General features: G+C 42.3%; 2 protein-coding genes across 3 annotated transcripts in view; one reads left to right on the top strand and one right to left on the bottom strand.

Annotated features, from left to right (window-relative positions):
• Positions 1 to 17,174, bottom strand: part of LOC121935751 (zinc finger and SCAN domain-containing protein 23-like) — a 482,958-nt gene that overhangs the window by 200,600 nt on the left and 265,184 nt on the right. The gene's annotated exons all lie outside the window — the stretch shown is intronic.
• On the top strand, positions 702 to 16,172 carry LOC121933757 (soluble scavenger receptor cysteine-rich domain-containing protein SSC5D-like). The gene is made up of 10 exons (XM_042473747.1): positions 702 to 729; positions 3,425 to 3,517; positions 5,535 to 5,849; positions 6,654 to 6,764; positions 7,114 to 7,428; positions 9,673 to 9,873; positions 10,908 to 11,222; positions 11,831 to 13,213; positions 14,470 to 14,625; positions 15,130 to 16,172. The coding sequence occupies exons 1-10, from the start codon at positions 702 to 704 to the stop codon at positions 15,540 to 15,542; spliced, it is 3,330 nt and encodes a 1,109-aa protein (XP_042329681.1). The 3' UTR covers positions 15,543 to 16,172.

Raw genomic sequence — 17,174 nt, 5'->3', positions numbered from 1 at the left:
ATCTGGGTTGAATCTTTGTTGTTCACATGCATTTTGGGGGGCTGGCAAAAAAACCACTTAACCCATCAGCTAAGTCAGGAGGGGGGTTCTGAGTTTTTCTAAAATATTTGCCTTCTCAGCTGCATGAATAACCAATGTGAATAGACCCTGGATAAAACTGCATGCCTTGAATGCGCTTTGAATACATTCACATCATCAACTCCATATTTATTCGAACACTGACACATGTGAGCAACAGAACTTGTAGAGATGTGCACTGATACGCTAAAAATCGGATACATGATTACACTGAGTTAAACAAGGGCCTGAAAGGATTCCTTTGAGACAGCTGGCAAGCCAACATGTACCTCCTCCACCTAAGTACACCACACTCTGCAGCAGGAATGCTACTATCCAATGCCATTATCTTGGAAACTCTCAGAAATTTCCTGAACTTGGTTCTTCTAGGCTGAGCTTAGTTGGGACTCCTCCTATCATTCTCTCCTATTCTCTTCTTTCTCTCATTTTTCTCTCTCTTTCTTTCTCCCTCCTTCCCAGACTGCAGACTGGAGGCGAGAGACCCAGAGCAAGCAGGGGTGTTTCCCATTTTCTTTTCTGCTTAGCTGACTCACTGCCTGGGTCCTCGGGCTTCAATAAAAGTTCCTCTGCCTTGCAGAGTTGTTTTTTCAGCCAGCTAGGATACCAGCTGTGCCATTAACACCATGCAATGCTTCTTCTTCTTCTTTGTGGGTGAGTGTTGCCCGCCACTTGGCCTATGCCAAGGTGCAGTCACTATTTTCCTTCTGGGCATCTAACTGCCACGGAGAGGCTGAAAGCTTCCATCAGCAGGGCTGGATTTCACCAGAGTTATGGTGTGTGTGTAGTGTATGTGTGTGTGTGTGGGCGAATGATGCTTGGGTTTGACTCATAGGTTTGGAGAGGGAATAGCCTCTACTTTGCAGACCCTGAAAAGAAGTCTGTTCATGCATGGGTGCAACAGAAGCTTTAATGTTTTACAATGGAAACTAGGGTCCCCCCAGAGTGCATGCCATGCCTCTATTTTCATGTCACTAGCTGTTTGTCTCCATCTCTCCCTGACATTAGCTGTTGAAAACCTTTTTCTCCATCTGCTACATCTTGCATTCATTTATTCTGCAACAATCTGTTCGGCACCAGCTTGTCAAGCTAGAAAATGTTAGCAAATTGACAGTCATAGTTTACTTAAAAAAACAATGACCCTAAGTATGCCAATTCCCATTACGGATCTGGTTGCAATATTTATAGAAAAGCTGCAACTCAAATCATTCTGCAACATTTATGGCTTTGTTCAGAGAGGTGAGGAGATGGAAGAAAAGCATGCACTGAATTTTGCATGTATCCATGTGCGGGCACAGAGCTGGAGAAAATTTGTTTTTGGGGACTTCTGGAAGCTGTAATCCAAAAATGGAATTTTGGCAAGCTCTGTACAAGCCAATGCACTGGAATGAAAATATTGTCCCCATGCCCATCGAAATGGGACTTCTAAGAAACCAAGGACAGGGAGAAAAATCTGAAAAACTATTGCATGCCACCACCTTTTAACAAAGAACCCCTCCAAAAGTGTATTGATAACTAAAGTACTGGGCACCTACATTACTCCTCTTGGAGGTAACCATTGCCTGATTTCTGACTTAGCCCACAGGTTATTGAAAAATCTATACACTGGAGGGAGTTGGGCTACAATTGCTGCTAGTGGCAACAGTTAAAACAGCAGGTATAGCAAGCCATTCAATTAAGGGCACCAGATCGGAGTGTGTCTGGGGCTTATGGTTCGAAGAGATGAGCATACATCATATAGTATTGCTGAATCAGTCCAAAAATTATTCTAATATTTCACCATCCTGTTTCCCGCTAGATGCTTCTGTAAAATTTGAGAATCACAAGACATGCTTCCTGTTATTGGTTCTCAAACTCAAAGGTTTATGGTTGGTTATTTAGAATGTTCTATTTTGCTATCCTAGTTAATACTATGCACTGAATTAGATTAATCTCATTGCCCTATATACTGTATCAGAAGCAGGAATCGTGTGGCCCTTCATGGGATGTTAGGCTGCAACCCTGAGCATGCGCACCTTTAGCTATGATGTTGAGGATCACTGGAACTTTTAGTCCAATAGCATTAGGAGGGCTATGATTCCCATGCCTTCTCAGAGATAAGAAAGTTAGTGGTTAGTATATAACAAAGTAAAAAAAAATCCAAATCCCCAAACCTTAACCTGAATAATTGATGTTAAGGATAAATTAAATGTTATGTCTATGTCAAACTGCTGTTTATTTATTGCATTTATACGTCTCTTTCCTCCCAAAATGGGATCCTAACTTAACTATTTAGAAATAGTTAGAAAACTGTGCTAAAATCTTTACTACAGTGAAGGTAAGAAATACCACCAGTGATTTTATTTATCCTGTCCTTGCCCCTTTTATGAGTTTGGAGAGAAATAAACAGCTGCATGAATTTTTGAAATGCCCATCCAACCTACCCATCCAACCAAAAACCATTATCTTGCTTTTCTTTTCTCCCTCCTTTATAGTCTCAGATCCTCAACCTTCCCTTTTCTTTATCTTGTGGATTTCCATGTGGATCCCAATGAAAGTCACAGAAATAAAAACTTTAGAATTTAGCTTGCTGGGACAGATTAGTGTCTAGTGAAGAACAGAAGAGGACCATGTGGATGTAAAGAAAACTGCCCTCCTTCCAAACTGTAATATATGTTGATTAAAAACCCCCAATAAACTTGGAATTACCTAAACTGTCATACTAATCATGAACCAAAATCAACAAAATTTCCATAGCTGTTTGCATTTAATAACTCATCATGTGAGAAGATGTAAAATTTGTTCCCCTTTAGCCTAGGCTGCTCCCACACTGCAAAATTAGTGTAGTTTGACACCACTTTTAACTGTCATGGCTCCATCCTATGAAATTCTGGAGTTTATTATGTGGCACCAGAGCTCTGACAGCAAGGACGAGATGTCTCACAACACTAGAAATCCCAGCATTCCGTAGCATTGAGCCATGGCAGTTAAAGCAGTGTCAAATTGCATTAATTCTGCTGTGTATATGCAGCCCCTACCTCTCATTCAATTAGTTGATGACTTAATAATTAATTATGAAAATAAGGTAATGCTGAAAGTACATCTTAAGTCAATCAATTAAGTTAAAAATAATCTAGTTTGTTTTACAGGTACCACAAGACACCCTCCTTTTTATAAGAATTATTAGTTACTGTAGTATTATCCAATCCTCCAACAATATTATTTCTGTTATTTTGGTTGTTATTATTCAAGTTCTTTGGCAACATAAGCTTACAGTAAAATGGCTTTCTAAACCCACCTCTGCCAGGGCTTAACAACATTTTCTGACCTTCAGAGCGCATCTCAACATGATGTGATCTTCAAAACACAGTCATAAAAATAGGATGTCTTTCAACCTGTTCTTATTATTTCTTAACCTCTTACTTTTTCTTTGCAGTTCTCTTCTTGAGTCTTCATGTCACAGGTAAAAACTGAATTCCTGCCTCTAATGAGACTTTTTTCATTGTCTCCAATAACCAGCACAATAAGAAGTTATTTTCATATATGTTGTCATGTGCCTTAGTTGACTTCAACTTATGGCAACTCTTATCATAGAGCTTTCTTGGCAAGATTTATTCAGAAGATGTTTGCCATTACCTTCCTTTTAGGCTGAGAAAGTATGACTTGCCCAAGGTCTCCCAGTGGGTTTCCATGGCTGGACAGGGATTCTCTGATCTATTTGAACATTCAAACCAGTACCCCACACACTGGTTGGTTGCCAGTATATATTCTCATCAGCATCAAATTCAGTTTTCTGAATGAAGCTCCTAATGCAGTCAAAAGGATACCAACTAGACAAAAGAGGTATGGGCAGGCTACGGTGAACTGAAAGGTTTGAAGAAATAGGGACAAATATCCAAAGTGGGTGGGAACCCCACCACAGCTGAAAAAGACCATGCCCCGTGCTCATGAAGTGCTGCATGACTGCTGGAATGAGAAGTGTGTATGTGTGTGGGGGGGAGACTGCAGGACAGGAGGCAGAAGAATGAATGAAATGGAAGTATCATGAAGATACCAAGCTTGACTGGAAGGTTCATACCACACTGCACCACTTTGCTGCAGATCCCCTTTGTCACCCATAAGAAGATGTAGACCAAGGGAAATGTAGACCAAATTGAAACAGCTCCATTTTATATCAGTTGTGTTCCATTTTCATGCTCTAATATGACCTAAATGCAACAGGATAAAAACCTTTTCATTATGGTTTTTATTTATTAAAGAGTTGAAAGAAGCTTGGTTCCAAAGGCAATTACTTCAGTCTAACTCATTCTATCCTTGGGGATAATTGCTTTAAGATTGAAGAGATTACTACCTGTGGCTTTTAAACCATGATTACATCCAGAAAAAAGTGTCTTTAGTGATACATAGTGCATGACACCTCTGACCCTGAGCTACTGTGTTGTCTCCAAAGTGCAGTTCAGGCATCCCTTTTCATTGACAGGAGAAACCCATCAATGACCTCCCAGTCATGCTAGTCCTTAGGTGTGAAATGTTGCTGTTAGGCAGCCAAAATCTTGGGAGTCATATGAGTTTCAGTATCCCCTCCTCTCACCTCTTCCCCCTGTTCCCATCCCGCTCGCTATTCCCAAACAGGCTGATTGCCCACCCATATTTTTTCTTCTTTCTTATCTTTTTTACATAAATAGCATTAGTAGAACTCTAAAATTGCATGAAAAAGTGAAAATGGTTTTTAAAATGAAAAAAAAAAAATGAAAGCCATGCTGGGTAGATCATAGGGCAGGGAGGCAGAGTTAGGTGGGATTCCGGCAAAGAGTGCAATGGCAGAAATAGCCCGAGTCATGTGATTAACAAGACATGCAATAATGAAGATTTCCATACCTGATTGAATCGCTAATAAAACATCCTTGAAACATCCCTCAAATGTGGGGGAAGTGCACGTGTCTGAACATCTGGCACACTTCCTCAATCGTCATGCAATTGTTACTCCCTCTAATGTCCCTGAATCGTCTCAAGGGGAGCAGATTTCCTATGAATGCAAAGTTTCTGTTCATAGGAAATCTGCTCCCATGGAACAATTCAGGGACGCTAGAGGGAGCGACGATTGCATGATGATTGAGGAAGCACGGCAGGCGTTCAGACACGCACGCTTCCTCCACATTTGAGGGACGTTTCAGGAATGTTTTATCAGCGATTCGGCCAGGTATGGAAATCTTCGGTGGCTGCTCCGAAACTAGTATGTTTCCATCTATTAACAGATGTAATTGCTGTAAAATGGGGCTTGTGTGGTAAAGTCCTTAGTAACATTCTTTAGGAAATCTGAATAAATGAACAAAATAAGTGAAGATAGAATCCAGAGAAGGGATTTCACAGTTAAGTGGGAAAATGGCTTATCAAAATTCTGTTTCCTATTTCAAATGAGAAAGTGTTGACATACATACCTGTATGAATATGAATTTGATGACCTCTCTTTCTTCTGGCAGACCCATTTCCAGTTCGTCTGACTGGAGGACCAAATCTCTGTGCTGGACGAGTGGAACTTTTCCACCAAGGCGAGTGGGGGACGGTGTGTGACGATGACTGGGACATGCGGGATGCAGCTGTGGTGTGCCGGGAGTTGGATTGCGGAGAGGCTCTTTCAGCACCCCATGGGGCCTGGTTTGGGGAAGGAGCTGGGCCCATCTGGCTGAATGAGTTGCGCTGTGCAGGCACTGAGTGGCACTTGCACTCTTGCCGCCACCTGGGCTTCCGGAAGCATGTCTGCACCCATGAAGAAGATGCCAGTGCCATCTGCTCAGGTAAGACTAAAGTTACCCAAAATTAACATACTGGTATATGCTGGTTTTATGAAAAAGGAAAGGGAATATCACACAGCCAGGGTTTCGTTTAAGCAAGACAACATCAAAGTGCATCCTTAGATTGTCTAAGCATGTAAGGATTAGATTTCCCTCAGCACTGAGTTACTGCAGCACAGTTTTGCCAAATTAAGCATGGGTGCTTCCAGCTCAGAAGGTATGGCTTCAGTTTCAGCACTTTTTCTGTTTAGAAACTGATCACCATGATGAACACACAACATTCTCCAGGATACACCTATACCAGCCTCTACCCCAAATCCTGCTACATTTATTGCCTTTCTTTGAAGAGCTCTGTTTTTTCCAGTCAAAGAGATTGCCACTGAGATGGCTTCTATGAAGTCTAATTTAAAGTAGACATTAGCTAAAGGCTAATTTTAAATGCACGTTAAATGCTTTGGTTAGAAGAGAAGCATTTGTCTAAACTTGAGGAAGAGGAGGTATTTCTTCCATAAGATGCATTAGAATATGATATTCATGTAGATACAAAACTATACCTTGGCATCCCTTTAAAGAAGAATCCCACATCTGCATACATTTTTCACCTTACAGAAGAATATATTGAGCTGGCTGAATGCCATTGAGAACATTTGTTGGTGATGTTTGGGCTGAATGGATATGGAACTGGATGCAAAGTTAAACTCTTAGTAACATGATGCTCTGTCTCTGTGAAAAAGGGATGCTAGGTGTTTTTCCTTACCTTCTGGACCAATAGGTCTGTCTAAATTTTTCACCTTTCTCCCTTTACAGAACAACATTTTCCTCCTTTCACTGCTTCCCCTCCTCATACAACTCACAGGAGAGGCAAAATTGAGGCAGTGACAACAGCAAAACCACTGGTGTCTCCCACACCTGCTCAAGGTAAGTGCACAGGCATCCCAGTAACCCATTACTTCCATTGCTTACGTGAACAATATACATCTCCTTAGTTGAGTTAAAGGAGATACAAGTGGTGAAAGCAATGGTAATAGGTTCTGGAAACTCCACTTGTCTCCTCCTTGAAGTGTACGCTGGGCCACATGTCTGATTTTCATCTGAAAGAGTCATAAGCCGTAAGGTTCATTTGTGGGTTTAATATCTCAAAATGTGTAAAGATAGAGTGTTTTCATGGCTGAAAAACAATGTAATGTGATATTGGGGAACTCTCTACTACTCCCACACCAGTTGTAGGTTGCCCTATAGTATACTACTCTTCTCTTTCTTCATCCAGGGGCCCCTGCCCTCCGTCTTGTCGGTGGCAGAAGCCACTGTTCTGGTCGAGTAGAAGTCTTCCATGAGGGGCAGTGGGGGACAGTGTGTGATGACATGTGGGACCTTCTGGATGTTGCCGTGGTCTGCCGGGAACTAGACTGTGGGGAGGCTCTGGCAGCACCGGGTGGTGCTTTTTTTGGCGAAGGGAACAGTGTCATCTGGCTAGATGATGTGCAATGCCAAGGAGAAGAGCCAGCTCTGGTGCAGTGCCATACCAGTCCCTGGGGGACAAACAACTGCCGACATGGTGAAGACGCTGGTGCTGTGTGTTCAGGTGAGATTGGCATGGGAACAGTTATATTTATTGTTTAACAGTCATTAAAGTTCTGCAAACTCTGGTTCTTTAAGAGGGCAAGAGGCTGGAAGTCTCTACTGGAATTCTCACAATCTTACCAAACTACTCCATTTTTGGTTTCTTTCAAAAGCAGGATTGCTGTTGTATGCCTTCATGTCATTTTTGACATGGTGACCCTAAGATGAACCTATCATGGGGTTTTCTTGGCAAGATTTGTTCCGAGGAGGTTTGCCATTGTCTCCCCCTTAGGCTGAGAGAGTGTGATTTGCTCAAGGTCATCCAGTGGGTTTCGTGGCCAAGCTGGGAATCAAACCCTGGCCTCCAGAGTTGTGGTCTAACACTCAAACTACTATGCCATACTACTATGACTCAAAAGCAGGAACAGGTGCAATTTTACAATTTAACAGAATCGGCATATTTATAGTGAGCAAGAGATACATGGGCAACTGAGTACATCAAGTATATAAAGTACAGTGGTACCCCGGGTTACGAAATTAATTTGTTCCGCCGCCGCTTTCGTAACCCGAAATACTTCGCAAGCCGAAAAACCCATAGGCGCTAATGGGGAAAAGCCGCGATTTCGTGTGAAATAGCGCCGAAAAGCACCAAAAAATTTTTCGTAACCCGAAAAAACCTTCGTAACCCGGAACAGTTTTTTTAAATGGATTTTTTTCGTAACCCGGAAATTTCGTAAGGCGGCGCATTCGTATCCCGGGGTAACACTGTACTAGGTAACAAAAGTGCTGAAGTAAACCTAACTTTGTTATTTTTATCTCATCCCCATATTCTTATTTCTTCCTTTCTCCAACCATCCATCTTAACTATATGCTCTTATGTTACCCTAGAAACCAATCACACCCACTCCATTCTGTTCCCTGCCACCTAAACTCTCCTTCATCAGGTTCACTACACATAAAATTCAAGTTTGTAGTTACAGGCCATATATAAGTACAGAAGAAGAACCATCAGATTAAAGGCCTATTTAGTCCAACATTCTGATCATGCAGTGGCCAGCTAATTGGCCTATATAGGAGTTGGGATTCATGCACCTTTCCAGATATTAGAATCATAAAATCATTGAGTTGGAAAAGACCACAAGGGCCATCCAATGCAACTCCCTGCCATGCAGGAATACACAATCACAGCATTCCTGACAGATGGCCATCCAGCGTCTGCTGAAAACCCTCCAAAGAAGGAGACTCCACTACACTCCGAGGCAACAGATTTCACTATTGAACAGCTCCTAGTGTCAGGAAGTTCTTCCTAATGTTGAGGTGGAATCTCTTTTCCTGTAGTTTGCATCTACTGCTCCATGTCCTAGTTAATGGAGCAGCAGCAAACAAGCTTTCTCCATCCTCAATATGACATCCCTTCAAATATTTAAAACATGGTTATTATGTCACCTCTTCACCTCGTCTTCCCCAGGCTAAACATGTCCAGCTCCCTAAACTGTTTCTCATAAGGCATTGTTTCCAACCAGCACTTTCATGCAGCTCAAGCTAGCGCAACTGATGTTCAGAAATCCTAGGAGTTGTGGCCCAGCAACATCTGGAAAAGCCACATGATTCCCACTCCTGGAATAAGGAAACCTGACACCAAGACACGAGTGCAATTGCATCTTTTGTTTTGTGTTCCTCAGCAACTGATGTACAGAGACAGGCTTCCTCTGATACCGGAAGTGAAACATAACAACCGTGGCCCGTAGCTATTGATGATCATAACCTCAATGAATTTATCCACTGTCCACTGAAAAAGCTGTCCAAATTGCCAGGTGTGACTATCTTTTCTTAAATTCTTACATTGTTAAACTGTGGAATTCATTGCCACTGTGGAATTCTGCATCCACACTGCAGAAATAATCCAGTTGGACACCACTTTAACTGCCATGGCTCAATGCTATGGAATTCCGGGAACTGCAGTTTTATGAGATATTCAGCCTTCTCTTTCAGAGAGCTCTGGTGCCACAACAAGCTACAGTTCCTAGAATTCCATAGCACTGAGCCAAGGCAGCTAAAGTGAAGTCAAAAGGTATTATTTCTGAAGTGTGGATGCAACCTGAGTGATGAACTACTTGGCTTTAAATATATATTTGGGCCACAGAAGACCAATGAGATAGTAATTATTATACCAACATGAATACTGCTCAAAAATATTATTTGGCAGTACTGTAGGTTCTTTGATATTTAGCTTGAGCTTATCACATAGCTTACTTTCTCTCTGCAGGCGAGATGCCTCTTGCCATGGTGGAAGAACGTGTGGCCATGCTCACAAGGACACTGGCACCTCACCGACTCCGATCTGTAGCCCCTAAGAGAATTCCACGTCCCACTCAGCCTTCAAGGCGCCAGGAAGAACCGGTGGCTAATGAAGTACCACATGCAGAAAAGAGGCCAAAGGAACATCATTCAGAGGATATGTTAGGTGGTGAGTAGTAGCAAAAAATAGGATTGAGAGCCCCAGACAATTGTTCATGTGTTGTTCCTTGCCTAAACATTTGTTTGTTTTAAATATTTGTATTTCACATTACTGTCTGAGAAGAGGTTCCCAAGCCATCTGACAATGAATGAGAATACATGAATACATAATAAGATTTTCCGACAAGCACGGGTGATTTATGAAGGCTCTAGAGTGGAAGCTGATGGGAAATGTCCACTAACCGGACTTTAGAATCTAAATTATTTATTTAATTTTTTTGTTTAGATTATATCCCACCTTTCTCTCAACAGAGACTCCAAAATGTTTTAAAGATACACTACAATAAAAAAGAGCCACTAAAAGTTCTTTAATGCAGTTTGGAACGGCTTTAACTGCCATGGCTCAATGCTATGGAATTTTGGGAATTGTTTTTTTGTGAGATATTTAGCCTTCTCTGTCAGAAAGCTCTGGTGCCACAACAAACAACAAATGCCACCATGGCCTTTAAAGTGGAGTCAAACTGCATCCATTCTGCAGTGTAGATACAGATTCTCTATCTCATATCTTCACCAGCTTGGGATGGTGGTGGGTCCAAGAGAAAGCCTTTCCCTGTAGATCTTAGAGCAAAGGTAGGCTTTTATAAAGAAATGTGATTTTTCAAACTAAATGTAAGGCTGAAATGGTGGTGATGGTTTCAACTCTTGCAGTGCTGTTTTTATTGTGCAGAAAAGGGTTGAAAAGCTAATGCCTGAGTTATAATGGTAAAGGTAGATACTTGATGAAATCCATGATCTCTAAAGCCTTTTGAACTTCTACATGATATCTAGCCTGAATCTACGCCGCCATAGAATGTGAACCTCACCTGCTTCCAGAAGCCATCGGCTATACCACCACAGTGTCCAGATTGTTTAGAATGGTTCTGCTTATGTATGTCTTTGTGTGAATAAGAAATACAGACCTTCTACATCCACTGCTATGACTACTTGAGAACTGTGATGTTCAGATTTTTAACATTTAAGGATTTTCCATCTTCTCTATTTCAGACCGGTGGCAGATACGGCTGGAAGGAGGGCCTGGCTCCTGTGCTGGGCGAGTGGAGGTTCTGTATAAAGACCAGTGGGGAACAGTGTGTGATGATGGCTGGGATCTGGTAGATGCAGCTGTGGTGTGCCGTGAGTTGGGCTGTGGGGCCCCTCTTCTCAGTCCCGGCAATGCACGTTATGGGCCAGGATCTGGACCTATCTGGTTGGATGATGTCAACTGCACTGGTTCAGAATTCACACTACGACGCTGCCGTTCTCAGCCATGGGGAAAGCATAATTGCAATCACCACGAAGATGCTTCTGTCATCTGCACAGGTGAGGAACTGCTTAATTTCTCCATGGAATGGGATCTTGTATCATCTTTGAGACTAACTGAAAGAAAGAAATTGATAACACCAGATTCTGTAGACTTGAGTAAGCTCAAGTCTATGAAAGCTCATGCTACCGACTTCTTTTTTTCAGCTAGTCTCAAAGGTGCTACAAAATCCCTTTCCTTACTGTTTTCTGGACTAACATGGTTATGTCTTTAATTTCTGCATGGGAGAGAATATGCAACATTCTGGGCAGAGAGCTATCATAGCTGTTCTGAACTTTCCATGTAAAACAATAATGGAAAGTTCAAGGTTCAGTGGGTTTTGTGTGTGTGTGTGTGTGTGTTTGTATTAACTCTTCTACTGGCTTAAATCCAGTGTCCTTTTGGGAACTCAAGTCTATGCTTGTAATGTAGATATAAAACTATAGCTGAGTCCCCAAAATGACACTAGGGTAGTTTCCTGCTGAAAAATCTGGTACATTTACTTTGATGGGGCTGGTGAGAATTGGCTGAGATTTCCCACCATGCTACAGTTACCTGGGAGACAGGGAATAACTGTCAACACCATTTTAATATCTGATGTAAGTCTGTGGCACTTTTGTGTTTTCAGGGAAGTGGAAACGTCTGTCATTACCAAAGCTATCCAGAGATTCAGCTACAACCACCACTGCCTCTACTACCACTACGACTACCACTACTACCACACCTACAACACAGGGCCCAAGGCCTGCAGATGGGCCAGGACTGCAAAGCACTCTGGATGTGCCAGAGACTACCAGAGCCATTTGGAATTTTCCAAATGAATGGGAGACAGGGACACTGCAGCCACTGGACCACGATGAACCATTAGGGGTCACACAAAATGTAGAGCTTGAACTAGAACATAACACAAAGCCAACAAGCTCCATGGACATAGTTGAGACAGCCCATAATCCTGAAATCCTGCTTCCTATGCAGGAAATAGATTCAACTGACATTCCAAGGAAAAGGACAACCACATACAAATGGTTGCAGGAGACTGCAGATGAAACAATGCCTAATCCACAGATCTTGCAGTATGTTCAGGAGATGTCTTCAACCAACCACCCAAAGACAAAACCATACACAAATGACTGGGAACAAGAGCCAACCCATGCCTCAACAGAATCTCAGCCATCCTCAACAATGCTGGATTTGGAATCTAAAAGAGAAACAGAGACAACAACCCGCTGGGGTATGGATAAAACTATTGCCAATCTAGAGATCCTACAGAATAGTGAAGAGATGGAATCAACCAACTCCCCAAAGAGCACAACATCTCTGCACAAATGGGAACAAAAGCTAATTCATGCTACAACAGAATCTCAGCCATCTTCAACCATGTTGGATTTGGAATCTGAAAAAGAAGCAACCACAACAGCCCATAGGACCATGGATAGATCCATACCTGATTTGGAAATTCTGAAGAATGGTCAAGAGATGGAATCAAATAGCTCCCCAAAGACAAGGCCAACCCTACACAAATGGGGACAAAAGTCTACTTCCTCCACTGAGTTCCTGCCACCCTTAGTCACAGGGGATCTGGAATCTGAGAGAGAAGCTGAGTCAACAAGTCCATCAGAAATGGAACTGCCCACAGTAACACAAACTGTTAAGCCTGCAACAGACATGGTGCCTCCCATACACTGGAGCAATATGCCTGAAGTGTCTCACATCACACAGGATGTAGAATTCATCAGCACTGTAATGGAAGTTCAACCTACCACTGCCATGTGGATCCAAGACCTTGCAAAAGATAGGGAGGCAACTGATAATGTAGCAAAGGAACTGGTTCTGTCCTCAAAGAATTTAGAAGCTACAATGAAGATGGAACTGCCAACCACCACAGAGACTATGCACCCTATAATGTACATGGAAAAAGATTACCCTAAAATCCCTGCAGACTCTGGAGAGGACACCAGTCAGAAGCAGCAAGAGAGTTCAAATATAAATCCTCATACCATACAGCCCATAGGTGAGAGACTGCCCTGGAGCCACCTCTAGGGGTGGGATAGGAATTTGGCAATTTCCCAAATGGGGTGGAAATTGGAGGTCCCAGTGTCTTTGGAAATTGTACAGTAAGACCACCCCCCACAATGTTCCTGTAGCTTTGGCAGGACTTTTTTCTTCTTCCAGGTCCAAAACTGCACAGTTTTCATTGGAAAATGCCCAGCTTTTCCAGCTGACACATTCTGGGTACTGTTTTTCTGTAACTTTCCCTCCCTTCTTCTACTCCAGCCCCAAAGTTGAGCAGAAATTGTCAGCTATGAAAAGATTTTACAACCGTCAAACTAGCTGTGTGTGTTCTCCCCAACTTTCCTCCACAATTCGCCCCAACTACAAATTTTTCAAGGAGATTTTCATACGGGGGGGGGGGGGGAGCCAGGAGTAAAAGGCATACTCCCGGCAAAGTTGTGTGACTGTGCTGAAGAGTTTCAGACACATTGTGCTGATCCAGGACTTCTGGGAAGAAACAGGAATGCTCCATCAACAAACCATTCATGGCACAGTCCCATGAATGGTTTGTTTTTGGAGCATTCCTAGTTCATCCTGGGAGAACTCCTGGATCAGCACAACGTCATCTGAAAATCTTTAGCGTGATCTTGCTGGAAGTATGTCTTTTCCTCCTGGCTTTTTTCCTTGTCTGAAAATCTCCACAGAAATCCTGGCTGAAGGCTGCAACTCTCAGACAAGAGGTTTCAGGCTTTCTCCTCCCCCTCAGCTCTCCACTGGTTTGACAGCTGTAATGTGACATCTAACAATTACTGGGTAACTTTGGGGTGAGAAAGGAGGGAAAAACAGTACCCACTACTGTTATGACCGTCTCCCTCTGGAAGAGAATGGAAGTGTTACAACAATATGCAGAGAGGTACAGAGAAAGTGCTATTTCCTCACTCCATTTTGGCTTTCTTTTCTCATGTAATAAGGCTCCCATCAGATAGGAAAAATTGAGAATTACCATCCCTAGCCAGCTCTAGGATGGGGGCAGGGGCAGGGAGGCAGACGGTACCACAATTTGGCCCCTTCTTTGTTGTGAGCTGTGGCTGTTATTCATCCTTCTCCCCATCAGAGGAGAAGTGAAGGCAGGTGGAGTGGAGGAAAAACAGCAGCAATTGCCGACTAACTCACTTAAGTAGATTTTTATTATCCCTCTTGAGCAAAATCCTGGAAGCAGCAAGGAAGCTTCATTTCCCATCTCTGTTAACCACATTCTTCTCCCCTTGACACCAGAATCCACCTTCACTCTCAGTGATGTGAGTTCTTTGGATGAAACAGATGTTCACAATACAACTGAATGGCTCCGAAGTCCAGTGCCACACACAGTCTTAGCGTATGGTCAATCTGAGGATGGTTTGGTGAACTCAGGAGACACAGAAAGTGGAACAAGTAAGTATCTGAGATAAAACCTCTTCGTGGAAGTTAGGAAAAGAATCTCACCTTGAAGGTCTCTTTTTTAATGCAAAGGTCTTGCACAGTATTTTCTCCATATCTGAAGCTGCCAGGCCCTCTGTCACATAACAGACTAGCAGCCTTAGTGTGGCAAGTATCTTGGAAATCACAATCCTCCTGTTATTTGGCACAAGTTGTTTCAGCAAAGAGCCCCTTGAATATGATTCCAAATGCCTCATTTTCCAGGCCTAAGCCCAGCGGCTAGGAATGTGATTTGTCCTTGATCTAGGTTAGTTTACACAGAAGGTTTCCCCAGTTTATAATTCTCCAGCTACTCTTGTTAATTGTAGTCAAAGCCCACCTCCATGAATTTTCTTCAGCTCAGTTGGTCACACAGTTTTAATCAAACATTGGCTCACTGCCTGGGACTATTTTCTGTTGGTTGCTGGGGAAATGGTGTTAGAGGCATAACACAGTCATTGGTTCTTTTCTATCTTGCAGGCTATACTGATACCATCTTGGCATCAGCTCTGCCTAAAGCACCAGGCCCAAACATTTCATCAGCTGAGACTGTCATAAACCCTGCTAAGCTCAGAAAATCATCCCCTGGATGCCCCGTGAGACAAGAGCCACAAGAAGAACATCACAACTTCTGCAGTTCATCGCTTGCCTTGGGAAACTTGGTCCAAGCAATGGAAGGTCTCCGTGGGGATCTGGGCTCCCTCTCCACCACTATTCAGCATCAAGGTTCCCAGCTGGAAGCTATTGCTCACAGTCTAACTGAACTGGCAGCTTCTGTGCGTCATCTGGTGAGGGCACTGCCTATCCCAGGACAACAGGCTTCAGTCCAGTCCTCCTCTGTTCCTCATAGGCAGGATGAGGATCAGCTGCAAAATCAACTCCCCTTAAAATGAAAAGGGCACTTCCTGAAAGATACAGAAGTTGCCTCTGAGACCAGGTACATAACAGTTGGAAGAGGCCAAAATGCTATCTACGGTAGTCAAACTCTGTTTGGAGATGGCCCAAGATCAACCCATGCAATTACATGTGCTATAAGCAGACGTCACAAGCATTGCAAAAAAAGACTGTAGTGGACCATAGCCTAGTCATGATGGTTATGGCCCATTTATGTATAACCTAAAGATGTTAATGAGTGGAATGGGGGAGAGCTGAGAAATACTATACATTTCCATACATTTCCTGATTTTTGTAAGACATGATCAGTTATTTCAGGCTGCTCCTTCTGATTTGTATCAAACATAACTTCTTGCTTGGAGTATTCCAGGTTATACCAGTTTTAATTAATATACATGAGAATATATCTTAGGATGTTTCTCACATATATATCACACACACACACACACACACACACACACACAGTCTCATATATATATTAAGATTCTATAAATCAAAGAGGCTGGTGGATAACTAAACAAATGTGGCAATGTCTGAAATGCAGAACCAATCGTGACTGGGTACTGACCATGCTAAGAGAAATTTCTGGATGGATAACTGGATAATTACTTGAACGAGTATCAATTACATGATGGCTAAGTGTTTTCTATTAAAATATACTAAATTTTAATGGAAGGAGTCATGGATTTTTCAAATATGGATATTTCGCTTTCATTTTTCCGGTAGGCCAGATACACTTTCTATGTAATATGTTCACCATGCTCATGTTGGGATTTAACTTTAAACCAGCTTTTTTTTTTTTAAAAAAGCTAAAACATATATACTTTGTGACATGCAGAATAGAACTTTAGCTATCCAGCTCAAATTGTTTTATTCCTTTATATATATATAAAGTGGGTGTACTTAACACTCTTCAGCTAAAAGGGCTCCAGAGTAGTAGCAAAGTAACAAATAGGAGTCTCTACACATATGCTTTCAATTCGAAAGATTTGAGGAAAAAGGGATGGGGAAGGAGGAGGAAAGCAAGCAAATTCAGGTACCAAAATATTACTTGTCTATGGAATATTGTACTGGCCTACTGAATTACATGTACAATGTCCATCCAGTGGCAGTTTTCAGCGGTAGTGAGGGGATGAAGATAATTGAACAGTGAAGAATGTTCACATTGAACATGCCTGAAGATATTCTTATTTTGAGCTAGCGCTTATCTTGAGTTAGTTCCAAGGTTTCATATCTTCTAACATTTTACAGAACACATGTAGTTAAGCAACATCAGAGTGTGGTCAATATGGCATACAAGGAAGAACTTTTTAACAAGCCAGGGGAGGCTTCAGCAGTTTGCTTTTGCCTAAGCCTTCCAAAAAAGGGCAAGATTTCACTCATTTCACTTTTCTCCTCACTGCTGAGTTAACTGAGTGCACATTACCCTTACACTTTGTATTCACTGTGCAGCAGTTGAAGCAAGCTAAGGGCAAAGGTGGGAGGAAGAGAGAAAAAGTGGGACATTTTACAAGGAGCTGAGAAAAAGTGGGATGGCAGAATTAACTGGGTCAATCTCTGCCAAACTGAGACAGTTGGAAGGTGTGTACTTTTATTCCTGGCATATTTTATTTGCTTAATGGTTTCATACA

Source organism: Sceloporus undulatus, chromosome 6 (assembly GCF_019175285.1).
Source record: "Sceloporus undulatus isolate JIND9_A2432 ecotype Alabama chromosome 6, SceUnd_v1.1, whole genome shotgun sequence".
NCBI lineage: Eukaryota > Metazoa > Chordata > Lepidosauria > Squamata > Phrynosomatidae > Sceloporus > Sceloporus undulatus.
This window is presented reverse-complemented; position numbering and strand designations above follow the sequence as displayed.